This window comes from Pteropus alecto, unplaced genomic scaffold (genome assembly GCF_000325575.1).
Source record: "Pteropus alecto unplaced genomic scaffold, ASM32557v1 scaffold177, whole genome shotgun sequence".
Lineage (NCBI taxonomy): Eukaryota > Metazoa > Chordata > Mammalia > Chiroptera > Pteropodidae > Pteropus > Pteropus alecto.
This window is the reverse complement of record NW_006442207.1, coordinates 12,684,767-12,702,529: the sequence shown is the minus strand read 5'-3', so window position 1 is coordinate 12,702,529 and position 17,763 is coordinate 12,684,767. Positions and strand designations below refer to the sequence as shown.

Here is a 17,763-nt window from a genome sequence, read left to right as displayed (position 1 = left end):
CTCATCCCACCCCCCCAATCCCACCCCCCGCCCTCTCCCAGGGCCCTGATCCCCGGGAGGCTGCCTTCCGTCTTCACGTTAGGTCCCCGCTGGGCTCTCCCGCCAACCTGAGACCCGCCCCTGTCGAGGGGTAGGATGTAAGCAATCCCTGGTTCTATTCCCCAGACCTTCACATGCCCCACCCCAATCTTTACACGTCCCTCTCGCCCACCGCCCCCTGAGCCAGGACCCAGCCGCACACGCGTGTCCTGCTCCAGACCCCACGCGTGTCCCTAGAAGGTTGCCACATGACCTGTTACATGTTAAACGCGCTCCCGCCCCCACGAGCACGCGGCCGCACCAAACACACGGTATGGGTGTAGACCGGACCCGCCCCCTTAATCCAGTAGACCATCAATTTATGGAAGAGAGATTTAGGAAACACCGCCTCAAACACTGCGGGGGTTTTGAGTCTCGGACCCAGGATACACAACCCTGACAACTCGCCCAGGATGCAGTAGGAGGGATGTTAGTCAGACTTCGGGAAGAACTTCCTTGCTCCCTGAATTAGGTGTCCTGCACGTCTGGGGGTAAGAGGTTAGATAGGATGACTCCGGGACTGAAGGAAGTGGGGGACAGGCTACCCTTGTGCCCTTGGCCAAGGTAAAAGGGGGCCCAGCTATTTTAAGAAAATGCCGTTACTATGGCAACTGCTCTCCTTGGGAAAGCCAGGGCAGGCAGATGGTGACCTCGGAAGGAAGAAGGGGTCTATTTGGGTGGTCTGGGGGCGCGAGGACGTGTGAGGCCGGGGCGCGCGGGGCTCACCGCGGGGAGGGGAGGCGAGGGCTCCGCGTGGTGCTGAAGGGGACAGCGCCAGATTTGTCGCACTGCGCAGGCGCAGAGGCGCTAACAAAGCGGATGGGGAGAAGGTGCGCGGCCGGAGGTGGAGCGCGCCTACGTGGCTCTATCTTAGCAGAGGTCGATCCTTCCAGCTATTTCCAACCCCCTCCCCCCAACCCTAAGCAGATTGAAGAAGAGGGAGCAACTCCCTCACCCAAACTGGCCTTCTTTGGTCCTTCCCTGCTGCTGGATTCTCTCCTCTAGCTGCATTGAGGTATGGGGGAGCGAGGAAAGAATTCTGGAAAAACCAGAATGCCTGAGTTCTCTATGGACAAGGTACTTTCTCTCCAGGGCTTTGATTTCATCTTTAAAGTGGAGTGACAGACCTGCCCACCTTGCAGAGGTGCCCCAATGAAATAATAGTAGGAAGCAGTTTTTGTTATGAAGAGGCAGGTGAAGCGATTGCACCAAGGAAAAGCGCAACCCTGCTGGGGGGCAGCTTTCAGCGACAGCAGTAGCTCTCGCCACTCTGGCCACCAATGGATGGTGGGGAAAGCACTGCTCTAGGGGTTCCCCGGAGTGGTCCCTGGAACAAGGACCTGGGGACGCGGTGAAAGGGCGGCCCAGTCTGAGCCCAGAGCTCTGGGGCGTCACCGCCCCAAGATGGCCCAGACTCAGACCCCATAACTAAACCACCAGGCCAAGTGAGAGCAGTACGCCTGGTGGACTGAGATGGACACGCATTCTTCTCAGGACTCCAGACCTCCTAAGGAAGGAAAGTGACCCAGCTGCAAATATAGGCCTCTTTAGATATACATCTATTCCCCCAAGGTGTAAATCCATTCTAAATCGTTCGGGAGTGGAAGGAGCTGGATAGCTCTGTACTTCACAATTAACCAGGAATAGGAGGTTTAGGCAAACTTGCTTGATGAAGAAAGAAAAATTCTAGCTTCGTCCATTCAATTCATTCAACAATTTTCTAGTACCTACTACGTGCCAGGCGGTAAGAGCCTGGATAGTTTCTTCTCAGTTTTCAAAGTCCTTAAAATCGACCAGAGGGCAGAGGGGTAGGCCCAGAACCTTGGAGTCCTGGCTCCACCCCTTCTGCGTTTGGCCTTGCCTGCTCCTCCCATCACTACTTCACTCTGAGAACTGGTCCAAGTCTAATAAAGAAGCCAGTGTCTGCTGCACCATCGCGTCCTCTAGCCTCGGGTCTCAAGCCCTGTAGCGGAGAAGGCGAGGCCTAATTGTTACATCACCGGTCTGTTCCGCCCTCAGTTTTGGGATCCATCCGGAACGCTTTCAGATAGGATCCTCAGTGAGACGGCACTCGATTGAATCGGTCTGTCACTACAGCCCAAGGAGGCGGGTTCCCGGTGGCTGCTGCTAGGCCTAAACGAGAAGACCGTACTGCGCACGCGTAGTAGACAGCCGATGGAGCTACGGATGGAGCCGTCCGGAGGGGAGCAAGAACCCGGAGCCGTCAGGTACCGAGTACCGGAGGGGCCGAAAGAAGGAAGAAGGCCCTGGGGGAGGGGAGCTGAAATGGGGCCGGGCCTGGGAGCCGTTCTTAGGAGCCGGGGCGCAGGAGCAATAACGGAAGCGGACTTGTAGGTAATAGCGGCCCGGAAACGCCGCCTCCAACGCCCTTTTACCCGCAGGCTCCTGGACCTGCCCTGGGAAGACGTGCTGCTCCCACACATCCTGAGCCGGGTCCCGCTTTGCCAGCTGCTCCAGCTGCAGCGCGTCAGCCGGGCTTTCCGGGCCCTAGTGCAGCTGCATCTGGCGGGGCTGCGCCGCTTCGACGCCGCTCAGGTGAGCCGGGGGCCGGAGCCCCGCCCCTGTATGGGTACCGCCCCGGCTCCAGCCCAATCCCCAGACCCTCTGTCTACTCTTCCGGACCCCTTTGGGTCTCCAGGAATGCTGGGGAAGCGATCCACCAGTGGGAAGTACTCTCAAAGGGAGAGTACCGGGTATTGACTGGGAGGGCGCGTGGGGTCTCTCCTGGGAGGGCTGCTGGCGAGCCTCCAAGGGCAGGCTGCTGCCGAGAAAGAACTCCTTAGGGGTGGATAGGCAGCGCCTGCCCCGCCCCCTGGACCAGCTGAGAGTCGAGGTGCCTCCCCGTCCGCAGGTGAGTCCGCAGATTCCGCGGGCCGCATTTGCCTGGCTGCTGCGGGACGCCGAGGGGCTGCAGGAGCTGGCGTTGGCGCCGTGTCACGACTGGCTGTCGGACGAGGATCTGGTGCCAGTGTTGGCTCGGAATCCGCAGCTGCGGAGTGTGGCGCTGGCCGGTTGCGGGCAACTGAGCCGCCGCGCGCTGGGGGCGCTAGCGGAGGGCTGCCCCCGCTTGCAGCGCCTGTCGCTCGCGCACTGTGACTGGGTAGACGGGCTGGCGTTGCGCGGTCTTGCCGACCGCTGTCCGGCTCTTGAGGAGCTGGACCTCACGGCCTGCCGTCAGCTCAAGGATGAGGCTATCGTGTACCTGGCGCAGAGGCGCGGCGCGGGCCTCCGCAGCCTCTCGCTAGCGGTCAACGCCAATGTGGGGGACGCCGCCGTCCAGGAGTTGGCTCGGAACTGCCCGGAACTCGAGCACCTCGACCTAACCGGCTGCCTCCGCGTCGGAAGCGATGGCGTCAGGTGCCTGGGCCTGGGGTCGGTGGGATGAGAGGAGGGCAAGCACTTAGCCTCTGGGGGTAGGGGCAGGGCAGTAGTCAAAAGGCAGAACTGGGGCTTCTGGATTTTCCTGCTACCACGGCATCCCCATTCTGAACACGAAACGCCTCTAGGATTGCCTAGACCAGAAAGCCCACAGTTTAAAAGCTTTTTGAACCAGTATTTACACGTCAAAAGTTTTCACGTACAATGGCAGATTTCTGGCTTTTCAACCAGGGGAGCTGAGGAGCAGTTCCCCCTTTAAAAGACTTGGTCTCCGGCTCAATGGAGGCATTGAGTGTTTGATCCCAATCTAGGCCTCCCTCCCTCGTGTATGGAAGAAATAAGTATGCGTCGAGACACAGGGAGACAGGGGCTTTGCTGGCTTCCCCCACCGTGGGTGTAGCAGTTTCCTGCCCTTAGCCTCACCTCGCTCCTCCCTCAGGACATTGGCGGAGTACTGCCCGGCGCTGCGCTCGCTGCGGGTGCGGCACTGCCACCATGTGGCCGAGCCCAGCCTGAGCCGCTTACGGAAGCGCGGTGTGGACATCGACGTGGAGCCACCACTGCATCAGGCCCTGGTGCTGCTGCAGGACATGGCGGGATTTGCACCCTTTGTTAACCTGCAGGTCTGACCCGCCCGCCGACGGGGCACAGCTGGACTGTGTGGTGGGGCCTGACTATAAACTACAGGGAAACTGGACTGTGGGGGCCTCTGGTGAGAGGCCAATGCCCTGCCCCATCTTGGAGCTTCAAATAAAGAGCTTTTTACCCCCTCCTGCCTGGTTCTGCTGCCCTGTTGTAAATAGGGGATGTGAGGTTAGGAGAGGCGGTCAGATGGACACAGTCCCCCAGCACCGCAGCTCTCAGGCATAAATGACCAAAATGCACTCATCTTCCTGGAGCCACCTTTACTGTGTCCATGGGCAGCTCCAAGAGATGGTTAACAAGGACAAGGAGGTAAGAGAATGGGTAGAGAAGGGGTCAGGAGTTAGGGTGGGCCCTGTGTGGGGTGTAGGGCTCCTGCATCCCTCTGGGATCTGAGCCTAGAAGGCTCTAGCAGAGTCCAGTGAATGCCTCAGTGGAAGCGGTACTTTCTGGCTGGCTTGAGGTTGATGTATGTGGCCTTCATCTCTTCGGCCTCAGGGTTCCGCACATCTTTGAATCGCTCTCCCTTGGTGCTCACTACCTGGTTGTCGATGTATCGGATCAGCTTCTTGGGGGCCTGTCAGGCAGTCAGGCAGTGAGTAGCAGAAATCAGGAGATAGTCCCATCCACTCCACACCCCTAGCAGTCCCAACTCTCACCTCCCTGGGAGCCATGGGCCGGTGAATCTTCTGATCCTCTGCACTATCCACCATCATGTACCTGCCAAAATCTGGCTGGGTAAAGCTCTTGCCACCCTGAGAAAAACCTTAAAGAGCCCAGCCCAGCCCAGACTCACTTCTGCAGGATGAAGGACTTCAGCTCATCCTTTTGGGGGCCTCTAAGGTGCCTGGGCTGGTCCTGTAGAGAGGGGAAGCCTGGTCTAGAACCTACGGCACCAGTAGGAGAAGCACACAGCAGTAGGCCAGGGGCTGGGTCTTAACACTAAGGTGGAATGTAGCTGGGGCTACATGGGTTGGGGGTGTCTAACAGAGGATACCTGGTTGGGGCCATCCCAAGCTGGAGGCCCATCCTCCTTCCCCTCTACCAGCATCTGCACAGCTTCTTCCAAGTCCCCTCGAGCTTTGGCCAGCACCCACTGGGCCTGCTCCACCGAACAGGTTGGGAACACCTCCAGGAGTACATCTACCCCTGGCAGCAGCTCCTCCTCAGCACCGCTTGCCTGTGGGCATAAATGTTGATAAAAGGCAGTATTTCCTCCTTTCTTGCCCCTTGGCTCCCTCATCAGTATGCTCCTCTACCAGTACCTCCTCTTGGGTATCCCCAGCAGCAGAAGCCCTGGTCTCTTCTTTGAGCTTTTCAGGCCGCTGCAGGGGCTCTGTGGAGATGGGCACATGACCTTGGACCTTAGAGCTCTGTGGTTGCAGATTCTCTTAAAGAGGCAGAGAGTATCAGGTTTGCCAGGGCTTTGGAGAGGGGGTTTATGAGTCACCCAAGTGCCCAATCCTCAGACTCACCTTTGTTCCTGGCACCACTCAACTGCCCTGACAGTTTCTGCATCATGTCCCCGATAGCACCCCTGAAAAGACAAGAAGGGTAATAAGAGGACAATGCTGTCCACCCTCCACAATCAGCCAGCCCCCCTCCTCCTCTTGGCCCCAGTCAGGCCCCACCTTGGGATGTGGGCGAAGCCAGGCACATAGGCCTCCATCATTTCAGTGAAGGCCTCCATATCGAAGTTCTCCTCTGATGGGCCTGAGGGGCCCAGGTCCTCCAGGACCCCAAGCACATAGGAGAAGATGACCTCATCCAAGCCACTGCAGGAAGGGGATGGAACAAGCCGTGGGTAGGACTTTGGATACCTCCTGCACTCCTACCTAGCCTGAGGCTCCAGCCCTCAGGTTCATGGAGTCCATGAGCCAGACCTCAAGTCCTGAGGCCAGAGAATATCCCACCCTCCCTCAGAACTTTGGTTTCCCATTTGTCTAAAGAGGATGACAGGGAGAGGATAAGAAGGCCATTCCAGTAAATCATAATAAGCCCTCCCCCACCTCAGGAATAGGGTTGAGTGTTCCCACTCTCTAGTCTTTCAATTTACCAGGCCCCAGAGTACTACTCGGCAGCTCCAACCTCGCCCTAGCATGATCCTTTTAAGGAGAGCTGCTTCTACCTGAGGTCAGCCTCTGGGAGGTGCGTCTGGACAAAGGCAAGGAGGGCTGCACTGACAATCCTCTCCAGCTCCATGCTCTCTCCTCTCCTGAAGAGACACAAGATGTAGATTTATCAGGCCCTCTTCTGCTTGCCCCTACCCATTAGGCCCAGGGGCAGCTAGCTCCTCCCTCTTGCCCTGCTGTGGAAGCCATTGTGTTGATGTTGCTTATAACTTCCAGCTTCTCCAGCCCTCCCTCGCTCCCTCAAGCAGAGCCGAAGCCCCCTCCGTGCCCATCTCTCCACCTCCTCCAGCCTGAGACAGGGCAGCTTCCAGAGTGGCAGTTCCCCTCACCCCTCCCCCTGACCTCTCCATCTCCCCACTCCCCAGCAGCAGGCCCAGACCCTCTGGCAAGAAGCCAGGGTCTTGGGGTCACATGCCTCCTGGCTGAGGAATCTCATCATCGAGAGGAGCACTTGGTCCCCAAGTCCAACAACAAGGGGCCCATTGTCCAGCCCCCCAAGGAGCAGGCTGCAGGACTGAGCACAGCCCTTCCCCCACCCAGAATGGCACACCCACCTTCTGGCACAAAGGGGCTTTTCTGGCTCTAGGGCCCTGATAGAAGGGGAAGTCTTTCATGAATTCTCTCTTCCTGCCCAATCCTTTCCCTTCCAGCATCTTGAGACTGTCTACAAAGGACTTTCCACCTTTCTTCCCAGGGCCTACGGAGCCCTGCAAGAAATGGCCTTGGCTCACCTCTCCAATATCCCCACTCCCTTCTCACTCCACTCCCACCCCACCAGCCTCTTTGCTGTTCCTCAAACTTGCCCAGGTTCTTCCTATCTCCTTCAGATATCTACATGGTTCATCCCCTTACCTCCTCCAGGGCTCTGTTCAAATGTTGCCTCCTCAGAGAGACCTTCCCTGACTAACCTACCAAAATAGGTACTCCCCATACTCCCTAATCCCTTACCCTGCTTTATTTTCTATATAGCATTTACTATAGCTTAATGTTATAGCTTAATGTATATTGCCTATTGTCTGTCCTCCCCCACAGAATGTAAGCTAAGAGAGAGGAAGGTGGGAGGACTTTTTCTTATTCATTGGTGTAACCCTAGCACCTAGAAAAATGCCTGCACTTAGTAGGTGCTCAGTAAATACTTATTGACTAATTTCATTCCCACCTACATGCGTTTGACTCCCAAGTCTGTATTTGGGAGTCAGGAACACGTAGGTGGTAATGAATGGCTCCAGACCCATAGGTCCAAATGTCAGCTCTCCATTCCATTCAGAAGACTCAGAGGCACCTCCAATTTGACCTACTCCATCCAAATTCACTATATCCTTCCAATCTGTGTACATTCCCTCTCCAAATATGCACCTCCTCCTGTTTCATCAGCTGACGCAACCACTCACTCACTCAGCTGCCAATCCTTAAACTTGCGGATTATCCTTGATTTCTCCCTCTCAATTCCACCTGCTACACTCGATCAATCACCAAGTCCTGTCGATTCCATTCCTTCATTCGTCTCCGTTCTATCTGCTTCTCTTCAACTTCAGTCTGACTTCTGCTCCAACATCTCTACCCCAATTTCTCAGGCTAAGGCCATGAGTTACTTTTTCAGGTTTTGTTCTAATTAAGTCGAACCTCATGAACTTGCCAATATTGCCTGTTTCTGATCTACAAAAGAAAAAGAAAAAAAGAAAAAGGCAATTTCTTATGGTTTCACCTAATATTTGCCCTTTCAAGCAGCACCAATGTTGGTTTCTAAGGCACCACACTCTCCTGTTTCTATTCTACCTCTCTGGCCATTTCTTCCCAGGCTCTCCTCTCTGTCCTCCTGTCCTCTGATGCCCTTAAATGTGGCAGCAAAGCTCAGGCTCAAAACTGCTCCTCTACTCTCCTTACTCTGCACCCTCTCTGAAAGATTTCATCTGGGCCCATGTCTTTATGTACCAATTCCATGTCACCAATTCCTAAATGTCCAATCCTCTAATGCAGTCTCCTCTTCTGAGGTACACACCTGTACATCTACCACTCTGACACCTCCAAGTGGGTGACTTATCATGTCCCAAACTAACATTCTCTTAAGTCTTTTGTTCCTCAAGGCTGTCCTCAGTAAATGCATGTCCACGCACCCACCTGTTCCTGCCACAAGCCTGGGAATTATCCTACTCCCTGCCTTCCCACATCCAATCAGTCACAGAGCCCTGACCATTACCTCTCAAAACATCTACTTCCTTCCATCTCTACTCAACTCTGCTCCATCTCCACTTAACTGCAAGAGCTTCCTAACCCTTCTTCCCACTACAATCTTTCCCCCAACAACCTATTCTCCACAAAGATCACAGTTCTGTGATCTTTACAAAAAAATCATGTTTTTCCTGTTTAAAATCTATCAGTGACTTCCCACGTCCCTTCAGATAAGTCCAGATTCTTTTTGTGGCCTTTTGAGTCAGGGCTTTCCCCTGCCTACATCTCTCTAGCCTCACCATGCACCACACCCTCCCCGGATCACTCCTTTGCACTTCAGTTTTCTTTCAGTTTGTCAGTACGCAAGCTCTTTCATGGCAAGGGCCTTTGCGCTGTTTCCTCTGCCTGGGCAACATTCTACCTCCACTCCTTCACTTGTCTAATTCCTTCAGGTCAGTTTAAAATTCCCTTCCTTAAGGGATGCTGTCCCTGACCCTCGTGAACTGTCCCCTCCATATTACACCATCATTGAAGACTGCCTGTTTCTTTACTTAGCAGCACCTTTCACAGCTATAATCAAATAACTATTTGGGCAATGTTTAATGTTTCTTCCAGTTGTTTCCTGAGGGCAGGGACTATACACCTGGCTTATTCATCAATGTACATTCCGTATCTCCCATGATGCTCAAGTAAATGCTCAATAAACAGTTATCTCCATCTTTACAGATGAAGAAAGGGAAGCTCAGTGGGTTTAATGACTTGCCCTAAGTCACCTAGCTTGACTGTGGTAGTCAAGATTTAAATCCAGTTTGCCTAGTTGAGTATATTCTAGGGGATACTCTGAGGATGGGGGATATCAAGACTTCTAAGTGAGTTGAGACAGGCCTACCACCTATGATCAGTTTCCTGGTCCCCTGAGTGTATCATAGAGTTGCTGTGACAGCACAGGGGTCACTGCGGACAGCAGGACTGAGAAGCTCTAGCCTGCTGAGGGGATGCCTGCCTCTTGCTCCAGACCCTAGTATGGGCCCTGGGGAGGAGCAGAACTCCCCAGATGAGGCATACCAGATCCTGTCACGCAGCTCCCCCAAGAGTTCAGCCCTCTATAGAGACCAACATCTGCTCTAGGTTACATCAAATCCTGGCTGCTCTGTTGCTTGGCGACTTCTGCTGGGACAAAGGCCCATGGATGCTGCATGAAAGCTCAGTTTCTAGGGATGAAGCTCTCACAAATGTGTCTGATGCCTCTAGATTTCTAACCAAGGTCTGAAGACCAGGGAGTTGTTATTGGGAAACTTCACTTCACCCAAATTTCTTCTTCCCCTGAGCTTTTGCTCTAGCTTGTCTCCTAAGGGAACATCCTCCTTTCTCTTGTTCTTGGCCTGCCAAACTCTACCCTGCCTTCAAAGCTTGCCACTTTTTTCTTTCATCCTTCTCTATGCTGCTAGCTTTCCTGACATTTCTCTCCTGCCCAGAGGCTTCTCCTCTAACATTTCCCCTCCAAAGTCCCTGAGCTGGGGAAGCTGTAGCCTAAGTAGCCAGCCTTCTCCAGGTTAAGAACATGGTTTCCATGAGACTTTTCACATTCTGGATGTAGCCCACAGAACCCCATTACTTCATGGAACCTCCAAATCAGGACTTATTGGTTAATAGCACCCGTAAAATGTGACTGTCGTCCTGTCATGACTCCTTTAAACACCTCTGATAATAGCATTTACTGACTACTTACAATGTGCCAAAGATTGTTCTACACACTTTATTAACTTACCTAATTCTCACAATAACCCTAAAACATAGATACTAATATTATCATATTATCCCACTTTACCCAAACGGAAATGGAGGCATTCATTGATAGGTTAAGTAACTTGCCCAAGGTCACAGTAAGTTAATGGCAGATTTACACTGAGGAAGTCTGGCTCCAGAACCCTGTTAACCATTGCACCACCTCTCATGATATAAATCCTCCTCTCCTGCCTGGCTGGCTCTCTTGCCTACCTCAGAATTTTTGTTCACACCATTTTCCCCACTCAGAACATCTTTCCCTCTGCCTCTCATTCTGCAGGATTCATTTCCTCCTCTCAGCCTACTCCTACTGCCCCATTTTCACTGCCCCCAGCTGGCCTGAGCTTGCCAGGACCAGGTACAGGCCTGGAATCTCCAGATGCTCCATACAGACCCTCTGGACAAATTTAAGTGAGTCTGAGGGAAAAAGTATCATGCTGTTCCCTCAGGGTAGGGAAGTGCTCAAGATAAGGGGAGAGCAGAAGGCCATGTGGGAGAAGTCCTGGGAAGCAGTGTAAAAGTCCTGGGGCACTCAGAGGGTCTAGCTCAGAGGTCTTCACTGCTTCTCCCAGCCGCTATGAAGCCTGGCTCCTGGGGCCCTAGTGCCATAACGCAGGTTCCAGAGGACATCTAAGACCCCCAAGTCAGGTCTTAGAGGCGCCAAGGACACTGAGAGGTACAAAGGATTCCCGCATCCAAAGTCAGGCGGGAGCACAAACGGGTGGAAGCGGGAGCACAGGAAGTGGGACCACAATGATGGCCGACCCCTGAAGCGAGAGCTTCTTAAGCTAGCGGGGTACCCGCAAGGGTCCAAAATAGTGGGCCCGAGTGCGTGGGGATGCAGTTGTAGCCATGGGGTTCACAGGACCAGGGAGGCCTGAACAAGCTGGGATGTGCCTTGACACAGGCTACGGCGAGAATCAGAGATGGGAGTCTGGCGGGCCCCTGGGAGTACCGTGGGGGAACACACAGGACAGGTCCCCTGGGTCAACGCTCTCCGCGACTCTCGTACCCCTGGGCCGGGGGCTGGAGGGGAAATCACCTGCTCTGTCGGGCGCCGCCGGAGATTTGTCCCGCGCGGTGCGGCTATCATTCCCCAGCCCACCAACGAGATCAAAGGCGGGTCCCTCCTAGAAGTACCGAGGTAGCCATTTTTGAGAAGGGCAAGTGCCCGTAACTGGGCGGGGCTTCTACTCATACTCATTTGTCTCAGGGCTTTGGAGGGGCTCCCGCTGCAGCCATTTTTATTGCGGGTAGGGAAGAGTTGGACGTGGAGACACCGTCAGTGAGTGCAGTCGCAGTGGCCGACTGTGTGTATCCCCGGCTAGTTTCTTGTAATCGGCCAGAGGCCGAGAACTTTTGGACCCCACCCAGTGTCTTCCCATCTGCCTTATTTTCTTACCCCCAAATCTCTGCCCTGTCTACGGCCATGCCACCCTGAACTGCGTGATCCCGGAAGCTAAGCAGGTTTGGGCCTGGTTAGTACTTGGATGGGAGACCCCTTAGGAATACCAGGTGCTATAGGCGTTTTTGTTTTGTTTTTTAAATATCCGTCCTCAAATCCTATAGCTTTACCCCACTCTCCTTATCTCCCCTGTCCTTCCACAGACCCATAGCTCCCTGGTTGATCTGGTGGTCGCTTCTCCCAGATCTGTTGTTCTTGCCCAAATCCTGGTGTCTCTCCCCTTTTGTGTCCAGTGCAGGATCAAGCCCTGTCACCCAATCAACTCTTAGGTGCTGACTGTCCCCTTTGCATTCCTTTAACAGAGATGTCTCCCAAGATTAGGGTGGGCTGCAGGGTCTGGGTCTTGGGCCCATGGAGCCAGGTTTGAATTAGAGGAAGGGAAGCAGTGCTGTGGGTGAGGATCCACCGGAGCTTAGATCCAGGATGGCTTGCAGGCCATGCTTACCGCAAGTGCCTTCATGCCCATGTCGGCAGGGATTCTTGTTTAAGACAGCTGGACTCCAGGACCCAGCAAGGCCTCAGCTTCCTCTTTCTGTTCCTGCTGCCTCAACTTCCTGGTGCTACCCTATGGGGAAGCCCACAGCCATCCTTTCCCAGGAATCCCACAATGGGTCATGAAGGAAAGAGTTCCCTTCAAGGATAGGCTCACCCATCCCCAGTCAGCAGATGAGCCCCTTCTTCAGGGTTAGTCTCTTTGTAGGGTGCTGGGAATCCAGACACTTGCCCTCAGGAGCTTCTGGTCCAAGGTAGAAAAAGTCCCATCCTCTCCTCTTCCTCTAAGGAATTGAGGCAGTGCCAAAATATGGAGAAAAGGGGGATTACTTCTCCCTCTTCCAGCCTTGTCCCTCACTACAGGCTCCTGCCACCTGACCAAGATCCTCTGGCCTCAAAGAAAGCAAGATGTTGGCTGCTGGGGAGAGGGAGCAGAAAAGGGGAGAGAGGAGGAAGGGAGCACATTTAGCATCGTGGCTCCCATAAAAACACTGCTGCTACCAGCCTGGATCTGCTGGGGTTAATGAGGGGTGGGACAGTTACTTTCAACTCTGGCCAGACAGGCCCCTGGTAAGGGGACAGTGGTTTGCTCTGTCAGCCCCCGGCCTCTGTAAGCCCTCTAAAGACTGACCATCCCTCTTCTTCCCTAATTCGCCATCTTCCTCCCACTGACATTTCACGATACAAATGATGACTCTTCTCTCTCTCCCCCTCCCCCCACCCCTATTACGGGAATTTCATGGTTCCTCAGTAGAGCTGTTCCTCAGTAGAGTTCTGGCCCAAGACCCCTGCAGCCATCCCTGAAACTGTGACTCTCCCCCTCCCCCACCTCATGTTTCTTGGATGGCAGTTGGATATAGTTAGATATTGTCAGAAAGAACTTCCTGAGCTTTTGGGGAAGGATGATGGGAAAGGTCTCTTACAGGGAGCCCCTCAATTCCCAGCTCAAACTCTTAAGGGTGCCAACTCTGCGGCAGGGGTAAGGTTCTGGGATCAGAGGAGCAAGGAAAGGGACGACCACAGACACAAGGATACACACAAACTGTAAGGTAGGGGCTCCAGGGAACACTTGTGCTGCTGGACATTCCATAGCTGGCCAGACCTTAAACCCCTTATTTTCCATCTCTTCAGCTCTCAATCTCTCCCTCCCCAAGATGGGAATAGACTCCACCTGCCCTTTGGATGCTGCCTGGAGAAGCCACATAGGGTAAAAAGAGGTAGAGTGATGCCTCCTCTTTCTCCATTCCCTCAGATGAATTTTGCAGCTGGTATTTGGGTGTCTGGGTCTCCTTACCTGAGGGGAAAAGCTAGAAACCTGTGCTTGGGGAATTGGGCTTGAACCTGGCATAAAGGGCAGATTTCCCCGACATTAAGAGCAGAGAAAGAACCTAGCTGGCTTGTCTCCAGGGATAAGAGGGACTCAGTCAGAGACTGAGGTGAGGAAGGAGATGCTTGGAAGGATGGGGGTGGGGGTCCCCACTCTTGTTTGAAGTCAGAAACGGCTCTCTGGGCAGTGTGCCTGGCCCTCCCACGCCTTCCTCCTTTCTCAGAAGAGCCAGGGCCAGGCGGAGGCGGGAGTTGACTGAGGCAGAGTGGAGGCTCTATTTAAGGAGCACGCAGAGAATCACTGCAGATCCAGCCCCAGGAGCGGGAGAGGAGGCTTTATGGGTAAGTGTGGTCCCCTGTCTCTCAACTTGAAGAGTGAGTGAGGTAGGGTGGCTCCTAAGCCTCCTGGCTTGCCTCCCCTCTCCAGGGATAAGCTGCCACTCTGCCTGGTGAGTGGAAATAGCACCCAGCCCTCAGTTTAACTCTCTCTCTAGAAAGTGAAAGTGTGTTTGGGAAAATTTTTCTCTTCCACTTCCCTACCTTTTGGGTACTTCAGATGTTTACTTCAGGTGGAGAGATTTTCATGGAGCTGGGATTTCTGGACCCCTATGTTGGGGATCTACATTTTGGGGGTCTCCTTTGACTCAGGAAGCCCCTCAGCCTCTAGAGAGATGCCCTTCTCAGTGTACTTGTTCTGGCTCTTCTCCCAGTCAGTCACCCCTCCAGCTCCACATCTAGTCCTATCAGGAGCACATTTGGGCAGGAAATGATGGGACTGACTTGGCAGTACCTATGGAATCTCTGCCATGGCCCTGAGCCCCCTCCCCTAATATCCTACATCAATTTCTTTTGAAATTTAAAGAACTTTCGCCCCTTTCCCTAGCAATGGCCTCTATTTTCAGCTCTAAGCTCAGACCCTCCCTGAGATAAGAGGAATCTTGAGATCTCAGGTTCTTTATCTGACCCATTCGGGAAACGGACAAAATTTCACAGAAGAGAGCATGGGAAGGCAGCATCAAAGCTGAGAGAACTTTGGCTACCTGGCTCTGAGAACTGAATTCCATAGGCTGTGACCTCTAGCAAATGCCCTAGGGACTCAGTTCCAGTGCCCGGCTGTGCTACCCCATCAACACTGAAGTCATGAGAAAGCTGTTGGTTTAGGCGCACAGTGTTCTACCCAGGTGCTCCTTCAAGCACCCATTCTAGCTACTGGCTGATCTTTTAATAACTTCAGCTAGGGCTACCCTTCTGCTTGAAGACTTCAATAACTCCCCAAAACTCCTTACCTTGCCGTAAAAGTCTTTCATAAATTGGCCTCCACTTAGCTTTCAAGCCTGATCTTCCAGTGAAACCCTGCTGCTTCCTGCTTCTGCTGCCATGCTATTTACTCAAGCTGATCCCTCTTGAGTGCTTCTTGGGACACCTCTTTCCCATCCCTATGTGTTGAAATCCTATATAGCCTTCAAAGCCTCTCTCAGATTCCTCTTCCAAGAAGCCTCTCTCAACTCCCCAGTGGTGCATATGATCTGCACATCCTCCATACTCCGCTCCATCAGGGCTTGGTTCGTGAACCCCGTAGTGTCTAGTCCAGTGTTCTGCACATAGAAGCTGTTCAATAAATGTTCTTTGAATTTCGCTGAGTGTCTCTCATGTGTGAAGAGGCAGTTTGGCCTAGAGGTTAAGGCTAGAGTCAGATTTTCCAGATTTGTTCTCCATGTGTGGCCTTGGGTTAATTGTTAACCTCAGTAGGCCTCAGTTTTCTCATCTGTAAATGGAAATAATAATTATAACCACATTAAGGTTTTGTGATGATTACATCGAGTTGATAGTTCTATATAGGGTTTTAGCACAGTGCCTGCATGTAGTAAGTTCTCAGGGATGTGTATGAGGTTGTTATGATTCTTATTTTACTCCTTTGAGTAGAATGTGAGCTACCCAGTTGAGAGGTAGAATAGGGCTTAAAATTGATCAGCCAGGGTTCATTTACTGAAGGGCTTCAGACCAGATGCCTAGGTTGGGTAAGGCTGGGGCAAGGCTGAGAGGAAAAGGCTATCAAGATCAAGGTTTGGTGGCCCAAGCCCTGCTGGGATCTAGAACCTCTGGATTCCCACCTTCCATGTGACCTGAGATGAGTCATTCCCTCTCTCTGGCCTTGGTTTCTCAGCATAATGTAAATTGAAGCGGTTTGGCCAGATGACCAGCAAGGTCCCTGGCAGCCAGATGTTTTATAAGTTCTAAGCTTCTAAGTATTAAGTTCAAAGAAAAGATCAAAGAAGGATGCATCTAGGCTCCCAGCAGGGCTCCCTTACATCCACAGTGCCTGGAGCCAGCACTGGAGTTTGGAAGTATGGGATATGCTGGACTGAGCTTAGTGGCAGCATTCCCTTCAAAAGCCTGTAGTCAGAGGATAGGGGTAAATTTGTGTGCAACCTATGGGCATTTCCAGGGCATAAGGGGAAGCATTAGGAGCAATGTGAGCAATGTGGATTCTCAGAGATGGGGGAAGTTGCGGGACTTCAAGGGTCCAGACCCAAGAGGATAGAGAGGACAGCATACCTTATTTGGTGTGAGGCTCATGATTTACTTGAAATCTGCTTTGTTTCAAAGAAGGATTTGAGGGGCTTACAAGCAGAAGACAATTCTCAGATTAAAACAAAAAGTCTGTGACATAAATATATAGTACACAGTAAGTGTGTATCCTTTTTGACCCAGAGATTCAATCTACTTATCACTTTTTTAGTTTTAGTTAGAAATTATTTCAAACTTACAGAAAAGTTGCCAGAATAGTGCAAAGGACACTTGCTTATCCTTCTACCAGATTTACCAACTGTTAACCTTTTGCCATGTTGCTTTCTCTAATGTATAGTCCTTATTCAAATCTTGCTACTTGTCCCAACAATGTCCTTCATAACAATTTTCTTTCTGGTCTGAGATCCCAAACAGGATCATACATTGTATTGTTTTCATGTCTCTTTTGTCTCTTTTGACCTGAAATGGTTTCTCAGCCTTCCTCTGTCTTTTATGACATTGACATTTTTGAACAGTAAAGACCAGTGGGGTGTGTCTCAGTTTAGGTTTATCTGATGTTTCCTCATGATTATGCAATACTGCTGAATCGATGCGTTTTCTCAGTTTAACATATTGGAAAGCACATGATGTCAATTTGTCTCTGGTAAAGAAAAAGATTTTAAGATTCTCGTTAAAGATAGTAAGAAAAACTTTATTCACGAAAGTGTATTACAATGGGGTTCAAGTATTATCTATCAGTTTTTCTCTACTATGCTACTAGGTTACTATGTTTTACTTTGTAATTAATAAATTCCTTGTTGGAACATACTTTAAACTATATAAGTATCCTGTTTCTCATCGAACTTTCACCCATTGGTTTTAATATCTATGAATGATTCTCATTTGAATCAATTACTGGTTGGGAATGGTGATTTTCTAATTTCATTATTCCTTCTCTTATAAGGAAGAGCTTTCCTTTCATATTTATTTAGATAATATTATGGTATGGACTTATGGATCCTCGTTTTATCAGGAGGTTATAATCTGTTACTGTGATTATTTGTTTTCATGCTTAAATTGTCCCCGACTTGGCCAGTGGAAGTCCCTTCAAACTGGCTTTTTTCTTCTTTGGACATTTTTGAGTAGTCCTTTATTTTCTCACACAATTTGTTCCAGGCTCATCTTGTACTTTCCCTGCTGCAGCCTTGGAATCAGCCATTTTTCCAATGGCACTGGTTCCTTTTAGTGGAAAATGGAATTTATTACCAGAGATCTGGGAGTGGGCTATTCTTGTTGCTACTAGGGTGTCATTGTTCATTGAGTCAATTTATAATTTTAAGACTTTAGATTCTACAATTTAACGATTTTATTTGTAAACAAAACTCCATATTCAAGGACATTTGCTTTCTCATCGCCCTTTCTACTTCCAAATAAGACCAAGCTATCTTATTTTGCCTGTATTACTTCAGAAGCCTCCTAACTTGTCTATTTCCACAATGGCCCCTCTACATTCTCTTCCATACAACACCCAGAATATATTTTTAACAAGTCTGATCACATTCTCCCCTGCTCGTAACACTCTATCCCTAAGAATAAAATCCTAAATTCTCAACAAGGCTTCAAGGAGACACAGGATCTGGTTTTGTCTCTAACCTCATTAACTACCACTTTTTCACTCCCTCATAGGACAAGAACATTCCGGCCACAGGGTTATTGTGCCTGCTTTTCTCCCCCAGGTATTCAAATGGCTCATAAAGCTCTTTATTA

General features: G+C 51.4%; 3 protein-coding genes across 8 annotated transcripts in view; 1 reads left to right on the top strand and 2 right to left on the bottom strand.

The window, feature by feature from the left end:
• The window catches only part of PSD (pleckstrin and Sec7 domain containing), a 17,138-nt gene extending 15,569 nt beyond the window's left edge, over nucleotides 1–1,569 (bottom strand). Inside the window, exon 1 of the mRNA XM_006920914.3 lies at nucleotides 805–1,569. The gene's annotated coding sequence lies outside the window, so the exon portion shown is untranslated. The remainder of the gene's footprint in view (nucleotides 1–804) is intronic.
• A 75-nt stretch (nucleotides 1,570–1,644) lies between these two features.
• Nucleotides 1,645–4,249, top strand: FBXL15 (F-box and leucine rich repeat protein 15). The gene is made up of 4 exons (XM_006920911.3): nucleotides 1,645–2,306; nucleotides 2,481–2,634; nucleotides 2,951–3,456; nucleotides 3,917–4,249. The coding sequence occupies exons 1-4, from the start codon at nucleotides 2,254–2,256 to the stop codon at nucleotides 4,104–4,106; spliced, it is 903 nt and encodes a 300-aa protein (XP_006920973.1). The 5' UTR covers nucleotides 1,645–2,253; the 3' UTR covers nucleotides 4,107–4,249.
• Nucleotides 4,250–4,365: 116 nt separating this feature from the next.
• CUEDC2 (CUE domain containing 2) lies at nucleotides 4,366–11,333 on the bottom strand. 6 transcript variants are annotated; one of them, XM_015596399.2, is made up of 10 exons: nucleotides 11,248–11,322; nucleotides 7,643–7,907; nucleotides 6,248–6,334; nucleotides 5,751–5,894; nucleotides 5,595–5,656; nucleotides 5,385–5,509; nucleotides 5,117–5,299; nucleotides 4,916–4,977; nucleotides 4,779–4,839; nucleotides 4,366–4,696 (listed from the first exon to the last, which is right to left on the bottom strand). In XM_015596399.2, exons 3-10 carry the CDS (start codon nucleotides 6,319–6,321, stop codon nucleotides 4,550–4,552), a joined length of 858 nt encoding a protein of 285 aa, XP_015451885.1. In that variant the 5' UTR covers nucleotides 6,322–6,334; nucleotides 7,643–7,907; nucleotides 11,248–11,322; the 3' UTR covers nucleotides 4,366–4,549. The 6 variants fall into 6 exon arrangements, with proteins under 6 accessions (XP_015451885.1, XP_024894955.1, XP_006920970.1 ...); XM_025039187.1 differs by having other exon boundaries at nucleotides 7,647–7,907; XM_006920908.3 differs by lacking the exon at nucleotides 7,643–7,907 and having other exon boundaries at nucleotides 11,248–11,333.
• Between the last annotated feature and the right edge of the window lie 6,430 nt (nucleotides 11,334–17,763).

What these genes read in the sequence shown, in the direction of transcription:
- FBXL15 (XM_006920911.3), top strand. Translation starts at nt 2,254, where the DNA reads ATGGAGCTACGGATGGAGCCGTCCGGAGGGGAGCAAGAACCCGGAGCC. An exon ending in CAAGAACCCGGAGCCGTCAG is followed by an intron (nt 2,307 to 2,480) that starts GTACCGAGTACC and finishes TTTTACCCGCAG; the next exon opens with GCTCCTGGACCTGCCCTGGG. An exon ending in GCCGCTTCGACGCCGCTCAG is followed by an intron (nt 2,635 to 2,950) that starts GTGAGCCGGGGG and finishes CCCCGTCCGCAG; the next exon opens with GTGAGTCCGCAGATTCCGCG.
- CUEDC2 (XM_006920908.3), bottom strand. Translation starts at nt 6,321, where the DNA reads ATGGAGCTGGAGAGGATTGTCAGTGCAGCCCTCCTTGCCTTTGTCCAG. An exon ending in GGCTTCGCCCACATCCCAAG is followed by an intron (nt 5,657 to 5,750) that starts GTGGGGCCTGAC and finishes TTGTCTTTTCAG; the next exon opens with GGGTGCTATCGGGGACATGA. An exon ending in AAGTCCTTCATCCTGCAGAA is followed by an intron (nt 4,840 to 4,915) that starts GTGAGTCTGGGC and finishes AGATTTTGGCAG; the next exon opens with GTACATGATGGTGGATAGTG.